A 16915-nucleotide genomic window follows, 5' to 3' on the forward strand; every position below is an offset into this window, starting at 1 on the left:
GGGTCAGAGGAATAGCTCAGCGGTATGAACTCCTGCCTGGTAAGCAGGAGGTCCTGAGTTCAATCTCTGGTACCAAAAAATAAAGCAGATAATGTTGTATAAACTCAAGTTCTTTGTCTTCCCAAATTGGAGAATAAATTTGAAGACAAAAGAAGTAGTTAGGAAGCCCACCTAAGAGGGGAAAGAGGTCTGATGCCTTATATGGACAGGTGGAGGGAGGGGACTTGCTTGTCTCAGAGGAACTGGGTTCAAAAGAGTCATAAAAGGAACCAGCTATCTCACATTTTAAATGTTTTTTTCTGAAATGGGATCTGGTTGAAATCCAGGCCGGGAGGCAGGAGAAAGCTGTCAGCTAACTTTGCTGTACTTCTTGGGGGTGGGGGGTGGGGGGAAGGAGTCCCTAGCTCTTTTTTTTTTCTATAATTTTATTGATAAACAAATAGCAATGAGACAATTTCAAATCAAATCAGTAGGACAGTTTCAATAATTAACACACTGCATATATTCTTCTTAGTGGTTAGTTGCTGTACAAGATGCGGACCTGACATCCTATTTACAAACACCATTAGAATAAATCATTCTATTCATTAAGAGAATGTAACTATATATCTATCCCAACCACTTTCGGTAGCTTTTATCCCTCTTGTGTTTACCTTCACACCTCTAAACTTTGCTTAGTGACTTAAATGCTCTTAACCTCAGGGGGCTGTTCTGTTTTTCAGACTCTCTTGTGAGGTTGCTCTGACTTATGCTTAATCATTAAGCATAATGATTAAGCTCACTTAAATACCTGAGCTAGGCCGCTGCAGTACTGTGCTGGGTGCTCTTACACAGTCTGAAGAGCTGTGGCTTAGTTGTGGAAAACCTTCAGTGTAGATACCGCGTGCCGTGCACCCTCCAGGCAGCACCAGAGTGCGGGCCCGTGCGCCTCTTGGGGTGCTTTTTACTTCGAGCCCTGCCATGCTAGCTCTGAGTTTAAAGCATTGTTGGTTCAGGAACTCCAGAAGTGCCCCAGTCCAAACTTGTCTCACTTACTCTTCTCTCGTTGCTGGGACAAATACCCGACACTCAAAGTGAGGGAAGGAAAGGCTTATTTAACTCACAGTTACTGAAGGTTTCAGTCCATACTTTGTTGGCTCCAAGGCAGAGCGGCACATGGCGGAGAGCGACCTTTCATGGCGGTGGCAGAGAGCAGAGAGCAAAACGAGGAGAAGCAGCAACAATGGCTACAGAGAGCCAGTCTGTCTCTCTGCCTCTCTTGTGTTACATTCAGGCTGTCCACCCTAGGCCAGGTTTAGCACTCACACCCATAATCTCAGCAGCACTGAGACCCATCATCCCAGCCTTGAGTCATGAATTAATCACAAACTGTAGAACTGCACCTCAATGACTGCATGAGGCTTTGGGGGGACAAATAACACACAAACCACAACAAAACTCAAATATTTTGAACTCATTCCATATTTTGGTACCTCTGGTTTTTAAAGCTATTGTGAAGAATTGAACTTGACTAGAATTCATTGTTTTAAACTAGTAGTATGAAAAGACTTAGAAAATGCTTGACTATTCATCATGTCTTTTCCATAAACATATAATGACCTGGGTTTATAGTTTACCCTCCTATGCTCGCGTTACAGATGACAGTGGTCTTTGTCTTCTAGTCTGTGCTTCAGGTTCCCAGAGTAGAGGACACACTTGTGTTCAAACATTTCTTACTTGGAAACTGCCCTTCTTTTAAAACTTAATACAGTTCTTCTTGGATGTTTTGCATTTGCGCCCTCTGTGACAAACTTACACCTCCAGTACCTTTAGCAGTCTGCGGGAGGTATTTACTGAGCTGCTGTCATTTCCGTGGCTTCTTATCCCGACTCGCACCCTCTGGCTTCTCACAATGCCGGGGATCACAATGCATTTGTCTGAGCTTGCCTAAGCAGGCGCTTTAGACCGCTAAGCTATCTCGCCGGCCCTCACAACACATTTTGATGTTGCACAAAATTTCCTATGTCCAGGGGATAAGTTATGCTTTCATAAACTCCTACCCAACCAGTACTGCTTTCCATTTATGGAAGGAACTGCAGCTAGACCCAGCATGAAGAAAGCCGAGTGGCAGATCTTCCTGCTACGGACGGGGTGGTAAGCGTTGTGATTTTTCTGCTTCAGACAGCAGAGGTGGCCCTCGCTAACCTGAAGAACAAATACGAGAATGAGAAGGCAATGGTGACCGAGACAATGACAAAGCTTCGCAATGAGCTGAAGGCTTTGAAGGAAGACGCGGCCACCTTCTCCTCCCTGAGAGCAATGTTCGCAACTAGGTAAGCGGGTTTCCTCCTGAAGCTGGGGTGCTGCCTGAAGGGAGGGGCTCCGACGTTCACACCGCATCCGCGAGCAGCTCGGCGTGTTTGCTGGGTGGTCTAGATACGGAAGCACGCAGGAAATGAGTCCATTCTGACAAACATAACACAGAACTTCCCCACTTGAATCCGGAGCCCTCTCCCAGACACCTGGACAAAGCCATTCTGTCACAGGGAAATAGTTCTAGTGGCCCCCGCCTGCGAATCGCTTGATCCCAGGAGCCCAATAGCAGCCTAAGCAGCACAGCAAGTCTCAGTCTTTAGAAAGATAAAACAAAATAGTGAACCAATTACTGTAATAATTTTTTGGTGGTGCTGGGGATTGAATTCAGGACCTCACATTTGACACATAAACTGAGCTACATTCTCTGTCCAAGAATTAGATTTTTTTAAAAAAAAGACTTACAAAAAAGAAAACCACTTTCTAAAGTAGACAAATAGTTTCATCACCCCAAAATATATTTCTCCTGCTAATATATATAAAAGTGCTCAGTTAAAAGAATCTATTAATTTCTAGGGGCCAGCGAGATAGCTCAGCAGACTAAAACAGCTGCTTAGGCAATCTTAGGCAAGTGCAGGGACTGTGGTTCGATCCCTCGCATCATATGCTGCACCAGCCCCACACTCAGGGCAGGCTGAACTGGCCCAGAGAGGTTGAGTCTGCCACAGAGTCCGAGTGTGGTGGTGCATGTCTGTAATCCCAGCATTGTAGAGGCTGAAAACAAGAGGATCACTATGAGTCCAAGCTGCATAGTGAGACCGTATGACAATCAAATACATTTTTCTAAAGAAAGATTCTATTAATTTCTAAAAGGTAAAACAAATTGTGTATCAAGAAATTTTTCACATTACCCAATTAGTTAAAACAAATACTAATTTCTCTCTCCCCCATGAGTTCGTTTTCAGGCAGCAGTTTAAAATTTGAAACAGTTACTGAGATTTGTATTTTCAATATATTGTTGAAAAATCTCTTGTCACAATGCAGTGCCAAAAATAATCTGAAAAGCCACCAGTTATATATTTTGTGCGGTATAAATTTGGTACAGAATTCACAAAGCGTAACTTTGGCTTTATCTGCACATGTAGGAAATAATTTATACTCTGAACATCGAGGAGTGTGGATTGCACGGGGTTTGAGCTGGGTGAAGCCAGCCTGTCGGGAACCTCTCCAGGGGGCTCCTCACCTGTGCTGAGCACGAAGATCAGCTCCTCCACCTGTTTTCTCAGACAATCTGGCTGATGTAAATATAGAGGAAGGAGATCCTGGGCTTTCTGGGAACGCCCCAGGATGTGCCCAGCTTTTTACTAGGAGAGAAAAAGCTAAAGGTCCTGTGAGGTAGAATCCCAATGGATATGACTGAAAGAAGGGGGCGCCTGTGGACAGGAGGCCAGAGAACTGGCTGCTCACCACAGAGTGTGGTAGCATTTGGAGATTAAAATTTGGGTGCCCCTGGAGGATGGGACAGAGAATAGAAATGGACACCATGTCCCCTTCGATGAACGAAATCAGGATCACAGTTAGAATTACGAGAACATAAATTTCCTCTGTGAGAAAGAAAATATAAAAAATTTGAAGGAGCATTTAAAGTCTCAATATCTAACAAATGTCTTACATGTGGATTATTCCCAAGTAGTTCCTTTTCACAGACATTGGTTTTTCCAGGTGTAGTAACTGCCTTACTGTGTAGCACGCGACATGGTTATCTGGTGGGTGACTGTTAGTCTAGTTCGGGCCCTGACGTCACTTCATATCTTACGAAGCTCTGACATTTGTATGTCCCCACTGCACTCCTTGATGTCAAGAGTTCCAAGAGATGGCCTCTCCTGGATCTCGAACTCTTTCGCCACATTGCCTCTCCTTTTGGACACTCCAGGCTCACGCTGCTTCCGTGTCCAGTGCACTTGGGGTCACTCCGGAGGCCCATCAGCTAGCAGCCGCCAGGAGAGGGGTGGCTGCCCTGAACATCATCCTGGGGAAACACCGTCAGCGGAAACTCAGACAGAGCTTTCCTCCCATGTTCCTTCTTCCTTCCAAATACATGAGGATTTTCCTTCTGAGGAAAATAGATCGAAGTGTGGAGCCAGCTGGAACTTCCCAGCAGGCCGGCCCCACCCAGCTCAAATCCCATGCAGATCTCCGGTTCTTTGACAACTCACCACCCCTTACTTACCTACTTACTTTATTTATTTATTTATTTATTTATTTTGTATTTTAGTGCAGGGTGGATCTACAGAGTCTCACTACACAGATTGGACTTGTAGTGATCCTCCTGTTTTCAGCCTCCCAAGTGCTGGGATTACAGGCATGTGTCACCATGCCCAGTCTCAATCGCTGTCTCACCAAGGGGTAGGGCCAGCACAGCATGCCAGAGATCACCAGGGATCAAACCTCTGACCCGTGCATCTGCCTAAGCAGGTACTTTAATCCACTGAGCTATCTGGCTGGCCCAACTCACCGTTTTATTGCCCTCTTTAAAAAAAAATCTTGATTTTCAAGAAACCTTAAATTTTTGTTCTAGTCTTTTTTTTTTTTTTCACCTTTTAAAAAACAGTTATTTTTTCTGATCAAGGAGATTATGGGGCAAAGAGGAAAGTGATCGATGATGTAGAATGTGCCTAAGGAGAGTCACATGGAGAGAAAACATTCTCTCAGGCTTTCACAGGGAGCACATTGGCCAAGCAATGACCGTGACTCATCCACATGGCCGACACTGACAAAGGATCTACAATCTGAGGTACAGGATTGCAGGAGAAATCCTGAGGGGATTTCACTGACCTTATCAGATCCAAAAGCTACAACTCTTGTTGCATAGGTCTTGCTTTATCTTGGTCTTAACCATCCAGCAGAAAAGTATAAAAACGAAATACAAGAAGTAAAGCCATGGTGTTATGTTGAGCTGTAGGGGACTCAGGTCAACAATTTCTGACACTGCCAGTCAAGCGGAAGACCCAATACTATTATGGGCTTCTGGACTCTTTTAGAATATTTTGCTGCGTTAACACACCTATAATCAAATGACGGAACTAAACAAAAAAGAGGATATATAAATGAATGTCCATTTTGTATCTGTGTATTCAAAATGGTTAGGATAGATATATAGTTACATTCTCTTAATGAGTAGAGGGATTTGTTGTAATAGTGTTTTGTAGATAGGATATCATGTCTGCATCTTGTACAGCAAATAACCACTAGGAAGACAGTATGCAGTGTGTTAATTGTTGAAACTGTACTACCAATTTGATTTGAAACTGTCTTATTGCTATTTGTTTCTCAATAAAATTATGGAAAAAATTTTTAAAAAATAAAAATAAAACATTCAAAAAATAAAAATAAAAAACAATTATTAAATTGATTGTAAAGTGTATAGTAATAATTGATATGACATTAGAAACAGTGCATATTTAGAAGACCAAGATGACAGGTATTCAAGCATGGTTTTTGTATCCAATCTTACATAACTATATCTGTTAATCTGAGTAACAGATTTGATGATAAAAATAGATAATATATCAGCCATTGTTAACTAGCTATTCTTGTTTTGAAAATCTGTAACATGTATTGTTACCCTGTTTCTCTGTTTATGATTTTTGTTCTTTTGTTTTTCCTTTTCAAAATCAAATGAATTTTTTAAAAATCCTGATTTCCTAACTCAGGCAAACCGCCATGTTAGAAACGGTGTCAGCCGCAGTTTACACTAAGCTAAAAGAAAACCTACAAGTATAGGTAAAGATGCAAATGTTTTCTTTCTTAACCTATATCTACCATCACATTCCTGCAAAGAATTCACTATACAGTAGAAAGCACCATGATAACACCCGAGTACACCAGTGTCTTAAATTCATAGTCAAATTCATAGCAGTACCGCTCCCTTATCCTTGGGGGACACACTGCAAGGCCCCTAGTAGACACCCCAAGCTGTGGCTAGCACCAAACTGTGAAAACACACCTATGATAAATTTCTGGTTATTATAATTATACACAGCAAGAGATGAACCACAAGAATAAAAGGGAACAGTTACACTGTGATGAAAGTGGTGCAGATGGGGCCTTCCCTAGCCAGGGTCAAGGCAGGTATCCATTGGCCTCGGATAACAAGCCTCAGATAAAGGAGAGCTGGGCTGTTGGCCTTGCTGCAGTTCATTTCATCCTGTTCCTCCTGACCACTATTGTGCTTGGGTTCCAGATGTGATGAATATGTCACGCAGCTGGATGAAATGCAGAGACAGTTAGCAGCCGCAGAGGACGAGAAGAAGACCTTAAACACTTTGTTACGAATGGCTATCCAGCAAAAACTCGCCCTAACCCAGCGGCTGGAGGACTTAGAGTTTGACCACGAGCAGTCCCGACGCAGCAAAGGCAAACTTGGAAAGAGCAAGATCGGCAGCCCTAAAGTAAGTGGGGAGGCGTCAGCCACCGCGCCCACCATAGACACTTACCTCCTGCATAGTCAGGGCCCACAGACACCCACCATGCGGGGCAGCAGTGGCACTCACAGGAAAAGGTATGCATGCCGCGATCTTCACAGCATGGTGCAGTGGCCCGATTTCCGCTAACTGCAGGGTGAATGTGCTTTTGTGTGGGGTGCAGGGGTGGGGGGAGCCCGGATGAGAGCCAGTATCGATGGGCCTCACGTTGGTCTCTGCCGATCACTGTGATAATTGCATTTTTATATTCCTTTCTGCACCCCAACCACACCTCTCGATTAATCATAATTTAATTTTCAAGTGTCTGTTAATGTTTTTGCTGCTGTTTGTATGTATGTGTGTATATATATATATATATACACTTCTCCCTTACCTCTAGCCTAAAAATTGGTATGCAAAATGGATATTAAGAATGAAGCTGTATTCTACACGAGCTGTAATTTTAAAAGTCACTATCTCTGGAACAGGGTGCTGCCTAGCAGCGTCTCCTTCATGGAGGCGAGGATGCGAGCTAGTTCTCGCAAGAACGCCTGCCGGTGTGACCAAAACCCGTGATCGGAGGCAGGGCGAGTCTATATTTAGGCAAAACAGAATGGAAAACGTGGAGTCTTTTTCTTCAAAGCAGGTTTTTGTGCTTTTTAATTTGGCATGTGAATATGGCACCAGAGAAACCACTCCAAGGTTTTTAGTGGCTTGTGTTATGACATTTTTCCTGGTCCTGGCTATTAAGTTTTTATCTTGTGTTTTCCATTACTATGGTAAAATTTTTGAGGAACTTTTATTTGTGAATCAAGTAATATATAGAGCTTCTATCTGTGTTTCCAACTAACTGTAATAAATCTCTTTTCCAGCATCCAAAACAGTTTCCAAGTAGGCTGATGTGGAAACTTTAAAAACAACAAATAGCAAGAATCTTAATTAATATATTTAAAAAGCTAAATGCCAGTATAAATAATGTTATCATGGGTGAGGCATTGAAAGGTAATTAAAGTAAAACTTTTTTGTTTCCTATATGTATTTTTCTTGGATCTCCTGCAAGACAATTTTCACCTTCCCTTTGTGATCAGAGCCGTGCCAGGACTTCAGGGGCCTCCTACCTCCAGAGTTTATTAAGCGTCCCCCCCGATCCCACCTCCACAGAATCATTTCTTCTGAAGGGTCCCCCTTCCATGAGGGAATTCATCCAAGGGCACCGGCTCAGCAAGGAAAAAAGGTTAACCGTGGCTCCACCAGGTAAACACTTTTTCCTTGGGTGCATGTGACGCAATGACTAGTTCAAGAGGCGCCTCCCCTTCTCCCAGCCAGGCGGACCCACCACCGGCAGGGCCCTTCCAGCTGCAGCGTGCAGGTCCCTGTGTCTCAGCTTCCCCTCTCCTCGAGTATGGCCAGCCAGCCTTCCCGAGAAGCCTCCAGGGCTTCCTTCCAGCAGCCCAGGACGGAAAGTTCCAGTAGGAAGGCCTGGGGTGGGGAGGTTAGCGAGGAGTCGACGCAGGACACACACCTAGACCTCGGTGCAGTCGGCAGCTCATGGTGATTCGTGAGGAGGTTAGCGAGGAGTCGACGCAGGACACACACCTAGACCTCGGTGCAGTCGGCAGCTCATGGTGACTCCAGATGGTCAGCTTTTGTTTCCCTCTTGCTGTGTGAATGTCATTCTAGCAGAGAGAGCCAGATTTAGACCAAGCCTTTGGGGCCAGTTTCCTTTTGTAGTGACTCAGAATGTCTCCTCTGTCATTTATTCACAAAACAAAAGTCAACTCCTTGAAGGTTTTGCTCCTCAGGAACACTTAGGTCTAGTGTAAGGATTCTTAGAATTTGCAGGCCCTCCTTGACCTACATTACCAGCATGGTCACAGTTTACTTTAGTGTCACTGTTTTACACTTTCTTTTTCTTTTTAACATTTCCTATGAAGCCGCCTTGATAAAAAGGTTTCTGATTAATGACAAAGAAAATATGATTTCTGATAAATGCAGATCATCCTTTTGCAAAAATCCCTCTGTGCATTAAGAATAGGCTACAGGTGGCAAACAGGGAGTCTACTCACAAAGTAAGGCCAAAGACAGGTAGCACTTGAGTATTACAGGGAATAAGAAATTAAAAGTAACACAAGTTAGTGGTCAGCAGTTACAGAGTCAGAGAATATGTATATTTCTGGATTCTTCTTAAAAGCTGGGTATTCGGCAGCTCTAGTTCTGTGGTCAGGCCTGTCAGCGACCCCCAGAACTGAGGAGCGGCTGCTGCTGTTAGCCAGGGCCAAAGGGTCATCGCTGCAGTCGCTTGCACCCGGCCTCCTGGACTGGTGTCTGTCACCTTCTGGCCCCTGCTCTAGCATTTGTGTTCGCCACCTTTGCCATGGCTTTTTTTTTTTTTTTTTTTTTTTACTTTATTTATTTATTTAGTGTGTGTGTGGCCAGTTCAGCCCACCAGGGGGCAGGGCTGGCTGGCATGTGGTGCTGGGGGATTGAACCCCGGTCTCTGCTTTTGTTTAGTTTAGCTTGTTCTAAGGACGTATTTTAGACCACTGAGCCATCTCACCAGCCCCGGCTTGTTGTTTTGATTTTGTTGTTTGATTTTCCTTCCTACTTAGCTTACCTCAATTTTACCTTAATTCCTTTTTGGAAACCTCAACCTTTGGATCCCTAGTACTTTTCTTATCTGACCGATGCAATCAGTCTACTGATGGGGTGGATAGCTGTTACGTAATCATTTCCAGGGCATGTTCAGCATCCTAAGAATGTCTGAGGAAGTGGGGGGTAGCGAGTCGGGATGGCACAGTATCCTAAATACACGTACACTCATCACTCTGCTGGGCATTTCTACTTTCATAACACATTTCCTGTTGTTTCTGACCCCTGGGGAGGTACCTTGAGTTATTCTGTGCCTCACCAAAGTGGTGATTATTCACCAGAGTACCTAACTGGGGTAAAACCCGCAAAAGTCTTTTTCTAGTGTTCCACATGGACTTCGAAGCACTGCCTACTAGTACTTGGAAAAGTAATGGTGTGGTTAATAAACAACTCCTACTGTATTTACATTTTAAAGGTGACATATCAAAAAGATTAACATTAATAAATATTAATAATATTTTCATATTTGTATGACTGTTTGGTCCTTGTATATGTGAATGTGTCTTTGACATCCTCATTACCTTGTGAAAGCCATTCATGACTTGTACCATGAACTCTTCCATCTTGCCAGTTGTTTTTATTTTTAATGTTGTATCTTAAATTTCATTTAAGATGTGTTACTGCATGAGTCACTCCTTCCGCTCCTGTTGGCAGACGTAGTTTTCATGGTTGGTTATATTATAGAACGGTGCTGATTGGAACAGCCTGACCTATTCCATTTCCCATCTACTCAGGTTTTTCTCAAGAATGAGGACACAATTTAGAGCATGAACGTCTTTATCATGTTTTGCTCCATCTTGATGTTGCAGTCCAAAGAATATAACAGTGTACTGTGCACAAGACTCTTTCCCTTTGTCTGCACTCTGCAGTATCAATGTCTTCAATTCTTCTTTTTTTTTTTTAGGAATAAACAATTACATATTTTGATGCAGAAATTTAGAAACCTAACCATATATAGCATTGTAGCAGGACAGTCCTGTGACATTTTGTTTTCTTGTCTCTTGTTTTCATTCATTACCCTTTCAAAAAAAAAACAAAAAACATTTACTTGAGAGACAGTATGGCAGTAACTGGTATGTCCTGACAAGCAGTACATATTTAGAAGACCAGAATGACAGGCGTTCCAAGCATGACCATACCATTACACATTGCTATCTTCAGTGCAGCTGCTTAGCTCACAGGTATCAGCATATATAGTTAGTCAGGGTGAGAATTCTATCAATTAACTGGGAGTTTCAAAAACCTGCTGAAGATTCTCAGGATCATTGCCTTACCCATCTTGTGCTAATGTCTTCAGTTCTAAGGCTAATTAGTGTAGTGAAGGAAAGTGTCATTACATGGTCTTACATTCTTCAGTTTTGAGTAGCCAGAAAATAGCATCAGCCTTAGAAATGATTGCCACGTATAAGATTGGAAATACAAATAACAATTCAGAATCCTCACTAGGATAGAAAAATATTAATACTATCACCATGTTGATAAATGTAGTATTCCTAAACATTTACTTGAAGTTAAAGGAACAAAAGAGGAAAGAAAGTAAAGCTGTTATAGCTTGAGAATTTTTCATTTATCATAAGTTCAATCAGATTGATGTTTAATAAAGTCTTATCAGGTCAATCCAACAACATTTGCTAAAAGACCCTGGTTAAATGAATTACTATAGAAATTGATTAATCAGTCCAGGTGTGGTGGCACATGCCTGTAATCCCAGCACTCGGGAGGCTGAGGCAGGAGGATTGTTGCAAGTTCAAGACCAGCCTGGGCTACAAAGTGAGCTCAAGACCAGCCTAAACTGCATAGTGAGACCCTGTCTCAAAATGACAAAAAAGAAAAGAAATTGATTAATCATCTGCACTAACTTGTAGCTTCTAAAAATATCTGCATGCTTGACAACATACTATTTTAATGTGGCTAAACCATATTGGGTAAGATATAGCAAACATTATTTATGATGCTTTTGTTATATAAAACAGAAAAAAGAAAAAATATATAAAACAGAAAAAAGAAAAATATGCCACATATATAACCAGATAGAAGAAGTATATTAACTCTGTGAGAAACAGTAGATCTTATGAGGTTTTTTTATTCATGAGTTTAATATAAATTATTGATTAGTATTAAATTGCTGGCTGGTAGCAATGTACATTAATAATTTTAAAGGACAGTTTCTTGTTAATTCTTTAGATGCTTTTGATGAGTGTTGTTTTATAAAATACAATTTGATATGTATTTAGGCTATTTTAATCCTTTTAGTAAGCCGATGATAGGCATTTATTTTATGAGGAGCATTGAAATAATTATATCAATAAAAATGAAATCTGCTTAATTTGTTCTTTAAGACATAGAACATAAAATGTTTTTACCCCTCAGAAGGTTTCATTTCTTGAGTGTGGTCAGCAGAAAAACCCTATCTTCTTCAAGGAACCCTTTCTGGAGACCCGGCTGCAGGCAGGCCACCTAGTGGAACGTCACTAGAGTGTCCCCGTTGGAGCCGGGTTGTTCCAGTATGCAGCCTGCTGGGGACTGTGGCCTCCCCGCTGCCTTGGGCCAGTCAGCCCTGAAGCCCCAACATCCAGTCATCACTGTTGACTTCCTGTCTCGCCCTTGTGCTCGTCCTCACACACACGCTCCTGCAGCCTCCTTGTGCTCACCCACGTTTCTGCAGCCAGCTCGGGTGACCGAGAGTCACAGGAACCTTGTCATCAAGGAATTTATAATGAAGCAGCAGATTATGTATCTTCATCATCGCTTATTTCCTAATCAACATTTTACCTTGATCCCTTAACAGCCTTGGCTTTAATAATAACAAAAACAATAACGATATAATAGCATTATTACCATTTCATCCGTAATCCACGCCAGTCTAAGCTGAGCATGGCACATACGCCTCTAGTACCAGATCAAGGTGCAGAGCCAGAAGACGTCAAGTGTGAGGCCGTCTTGAATTACATAGTGAGACCCTGTGTAAATAGAAAAATAAATCAGCCTTCAGGATATGCAAAAAGGAGCCTACCGGATGCACAGGCAAGCGATGTTATTTCTGTAATTAAAGTCTGAAGACAGATAAGACATTTCAAACCGGGACAAGCAGGGGTGACGCAACACCCTAACAACTTGTTCTTTAAGTCACCACTCCACTAGCATGAGAGAATAGCGTGGTTTGGAAAGCTAGCATTTTTTTTTCTGTGCTGTTTTAGATTTTGCCAATTTTAAAAGCTACATAAATAACCCCTTTAAGCCCATAGTCAACGTACACGGATATTTTCTTAATGAGAAGTGCTTTTACATTTCGCTACATATGAACTGGAAAACACTTTCCTGCCTGTTGTATTGCAAAGCCCACTTGTACCAAAACTACATGTCTTGCATTAACATTTGTCCATTCACTCGTTCGTCAAAATGTCCAGAGCACGTACTGTGTGTCGGGCACTTTCCTTGGCTCGTGGTGTACACTGATGTTCATATGAAATCCCGCCTATTCTCCTTCAGAAGTTCACAGTCGCGGGCTGGGGGTGTAGCTTAGTGGTGGCGCGCCTCCTAGCATGCATCCGGGAAGGAAGGAGGGAGGGAGTCACGTTCTGAGAGGAGGAAGTGGGTGCCCCAGTAGCGGTGCTAGTAGGTGCTCCTGGAGTAAGGAAAAGTGGTGGGGAAGTTAGGGACCTCTTGGTGGGGAGGATAGGGACCTTTTCCCAGAAGAGTGTCACTAGGAAGGTAGGTGGAAGGTAGCGATGCAGGTGTGGGCAGTGAGAAGAGCTCTCCTGAATGGAGCTCAGGTCCGAAGGCCACGAGCTTATGACTGCAGTCTGCTCGGGACTTGGAGGTGGTGGGAGTGAGAGTAAAGGTGAGCAGCAACTGGAACCCAGAGGGCGGGTCAGAGCTGGCAGATTCCGTGCTGTCGCGCTACGGGTGGGGCCAGACAGTACAGAACACCGTCCTGCCAGCAAGGTGGAGAGCGGACTAGGGATGGGTACCCTAAGGTGCAGAAGCAGGTGTGCAGGCTGGCGAGCAGTGCAGGTGGGGACATCCCGCGGTGAAAGCTCACACGTGCACGCAGCAGGAGAGGTCCTGGGCGCATGGCCTGCCCTGCCGCTCGGTCCTGGTTTTGCACGTAGGAAGAGTTCAGCGAATGTAACTTGAACTTCCTGAATGAGTGGCCTCCGTGGTCCACTGTTCCTACGTTGCGCCTCTCCTGTGGGGGCGTTCCCATTTCCTCAGAACTATTCATTCTTTCTCCACAGTATTCAATCCTTGAAAGAGCAGGAGTGGAATGAAACCTGTCATCTTTCTGCTCTTCTGTGCTGGGGAGGGAGCCCAGGGCCTTAAATGTGCTAGGCAAGTGTTCTACCAGACCTGGAATCTTTGGGGCTTGTCCCCTTTTCAGCAGACCTTCTAGAGAGTTCTTCCCTGTAGAAGGCTTATCCTGTAGTACCTAACAGGCATCTTGTCTTTAGTTTGGACCCTGCCAAACCAAAACTTAATTCAAAAATATTAATTCAGGACTGGAGGTGTGACTCCCCAGTAGAGTGCTCACCCAGCATGTGCAAGACCACAGGGTTTGCCCTGCCACATAGCAAAACCCACAAATTTACCAACTGCACATTATTTTACATGCAGTATTAGTATGCAATTAAGCATTGGTTCTGAATTCCCATTTTAATGAGTCACATGTGCCGTAAAGCTTTTCTTTGGGGAAAATTAAGGGTGCTTCATTAGAAATGGGGAATGTGCAACACCTCCTTTTTAATTTTTATTTCTTTCAGTATTTCTGTAAGAGATTTCATTTTTCCAGGAAGCCTCTTAGTATTAGTGCAAACTTATATCAGAATGTTCAGTGTTAAGAACATCGTTTGAGATCTGTGTCTGTCCGTTAGATTCTGTTACTATACTGACTGACACCTAATTAAAAACTGAAAAATAGAGCAGTTCATCTGAGTTTTCCAACTTGCTCTATATTTGCTTTGTTTAAATAAAAATGTCAAATATTTTCAAATTTAGCTCATCATTTTTTTTTTTTAGCTCATCATTTTTTATCTTAAAAGCTAAGTTTGTAAAAAATATTTTGGGATTCCAAGATTTCTACTTTTTCTTATTGAGTCCTAACGCAGACATTAGGATGTCTGTGCCCGGGGGGCAGCTGCTCCCACCCTGTGCAGGCGGTGCAGTTGGAGTTTAGTGTCGGCTTCGCCTGAGCATCTCTGAGCCGCTGTGGCCAGAGCCCCCGTGGTCTAGATCGCAGGGTCTTACCCAGTTCCCAGCACATAGTGGGCCGTTGGCTTGTTGGATGCTTGATCATCAGTCCAAATTTTCTACCATATCACAATCAGTCACTTTATTATGGCTTGTCTTATAGATGTGTAGTTCTCTTGGCATACAGAATTGTACATAGTCTAGCTCAGGTGCCCTTTAATGTAGTAAAATCTACATAGTTCTCCAAGTGAGTTACTAACTTCTTTTACAGTTTAAACCAGGTAGCGTGTGTGTCATTTGAAGCGTCTTTGCTTGTTTTAGTATATGCATGCCTAAAAATCAAGACAGAGAGTTTTAAAAATCCATGTTGGAAGGCAGAATTGATCATAATAGAAAGTTACATGCTTCCTTTATTTCTTTTCTTTCTCTCTTTTTTTTTTTTTTTGTCTTTTTGAGACAGGATCTCGCTGTGCAGTTCAGGCTGGCTTGAGCTCACTTTGTAGCCCAGGCAGGTCTTGAATTTGCAACGATCCTCCTGCCTCAGCCTCCAAGTGCTGGGATCACAGGCATGCACCACTATGCCCAGCTGCTTCCTTTATTTCTTTTTGGTATGTCTGTTACAGTTTTTAAGTATATTTCTGAGTAGCTAATGTTGAGTCAAAACTCAAAAGGTGCAGAAGTGCGTGTGGTAGGAAGTAGACCTTTGCCTTAACTGTGCCCAGCAGCCTTCTAGATCCTTCCAGAAGCATTCTATACCCATGCAACAGATGCATGGAAATGTGTACACATTTAAACAAGTGTACAACGTGTGTATTTTAATCTTAGTAACTCACACCGCCACACCCACATTGTCATGCATGCAGATTTCTTCACTTATTTATCTTGGCTTTTATTTCACATCAACTGATCTCTTGGTTTTGGGCTTTGGGGGACATTTATTTGGTTGGTTTTGGTTTTTTTCTTTTGTGTATTTTTTTAGGGAAGGGTCTACAGCGTGTTCAGGGTCTTACTACTAGATCGGACTCATAGTGATCCACCTGTTTACAGCCTCCCAAGAGCTGGGATTACAGGCACACATCACCACGCGCAGTCTCGATTGCTAGCTCAGGGTGCCCCGGGGGGGCGGGGCCAGCATGGCAGGCCCGGGGATCGAACCCCTAGCCCCTGCGCCTGCTGGAACATGCTTTAATCTGCTGAACTATTTGACTGGCCCTTGGTTTTGGTTTTTGAGATGGTCTCCCTGTATAGCCCAGGCTGGCCTTGAACTTGTGCCAATCCTCCTGTCTCACCTCCCAAGTGCTGAGATTACAAATCTGCACCACCACACCTGGCTTTTCAGTTCATTTTTAATCAAAAGAATTTATGGAGGAAGAGGAAAAACATTTGAACCCTTAAGAGAGTTTTTAAATGTTTCCATATGTGAAGTAGAAATATTTCTTGTGAAGTGACAAAAATGTCAACTACCAGACTTTTCAGCCTTCTAGACTAGAGCAGTGGAACAGCAATTTAAGACCCATATTTACATTTAACTTCCCAGCTAGCCAATTTATGAAAAGTAAAAAGAAACAAGTGAACTTAATTTTATTTTATTTCTTTTTTATTTTATTTTAATTTTTTTTTTGGCTGAACTGGGGATTGAACTCAGGCCCTTGTGCTTGCCAGGTAAGCGCATATTCTACTGAGCCATCTGTCCAGTCCCATGAACTTAATTTTAATAATTTTTTTTTGACACAGTGCATTCACATGGTATCATTTCACCATAACATACAGAAACCAGACCCATGACGAATGTCCAGAGCCACATGGGGCTGTACTAGCTATCTCGAATGTGTAGCTCTGGGCTGCCTTACATACCAGTGGTTTGATAAAATTTCTGTGCAAAACTTCTATTTTAGTAACTTACATCTGATTTAAGACTAGACCTAACGTGGTACATATTTAGTTTTGGGGAGGTTATTTTTTGTGCTTTTTTAAAAAAAATTTATATATTTGGTGTAGGGTCTCCCAGCTCAGACTCATAGCAATCCTCCTGTTTTCAGCCTCCCTAGTGCTGGGATTATAGGCATGTGCCATCATGCCTGGACCTGGTGACTGGCTCAATGAGGGGCTGGCACAGCATGTGGTATGCTGGTCCCTGTGCTTGCCTAAAGCAGATGCTTAGTCCACTGACTATCTTGCTGGCCCTATTTTGTTTTTCTTTTTCAGACAAAATTTCACTGTGTAGCTCAGGCCAGCCTTGAACTCACTGTGTAGCCCAGACTGGCCTTAAACTCACAGCAATCCTCCAGCCTCAGCCTCCTAAGTGTTGGGATTACAAGTGTGCT

General features: G+C 42.9%; 1 protein-coding gene across 7 annotated transcripts in view; it reads left to right on the forward strand.

The window, feature by feature from the left end:
• Bicd1 (BICD cargo adaptor 1) overlaps positions 1–16915 on the forward strand; it is a 240672-nt gene that overhangs the window by 197476 nt on the left and 26281 nt on the right. For 3 of the 7 annotated variants that reach the window (XM_023716294.1, XM_023716295.1, XM_023716297.1), the window contains exons 6-7: positions 2161–2312; positions 6536–6743. In XM_023716294.1, coding sequence (XP_023572062.1) covers positions 2161–2312; positions 6536–6743 — 360 coding nt within the window. Of the gene's footprint in view, positions 1–2160; positions 2313–6535; positions 6854–7815; positions 8010–16915 lie in introns of those variants that run through there. The other 4 variants (XM_023716292.1, XM_023716293.1, XM_004632224.2 and 1 more) reach the window with 3 other exon arrangements.

This window comes from Octodon degus, unplaced genomic scaffold (assembly GCF_000260255.1).
Source record: "Octodon degus isolate 3935 unplaced genomic scaffold, OctDeg1.0 scaffold00047, whole genome shotgun sequence".
Lineage (NCBI taxonomy): Eukaryota > Metazoa > Chordata > Mammalia > Rodentia > Octodontidae > Octodon > Octodon degus.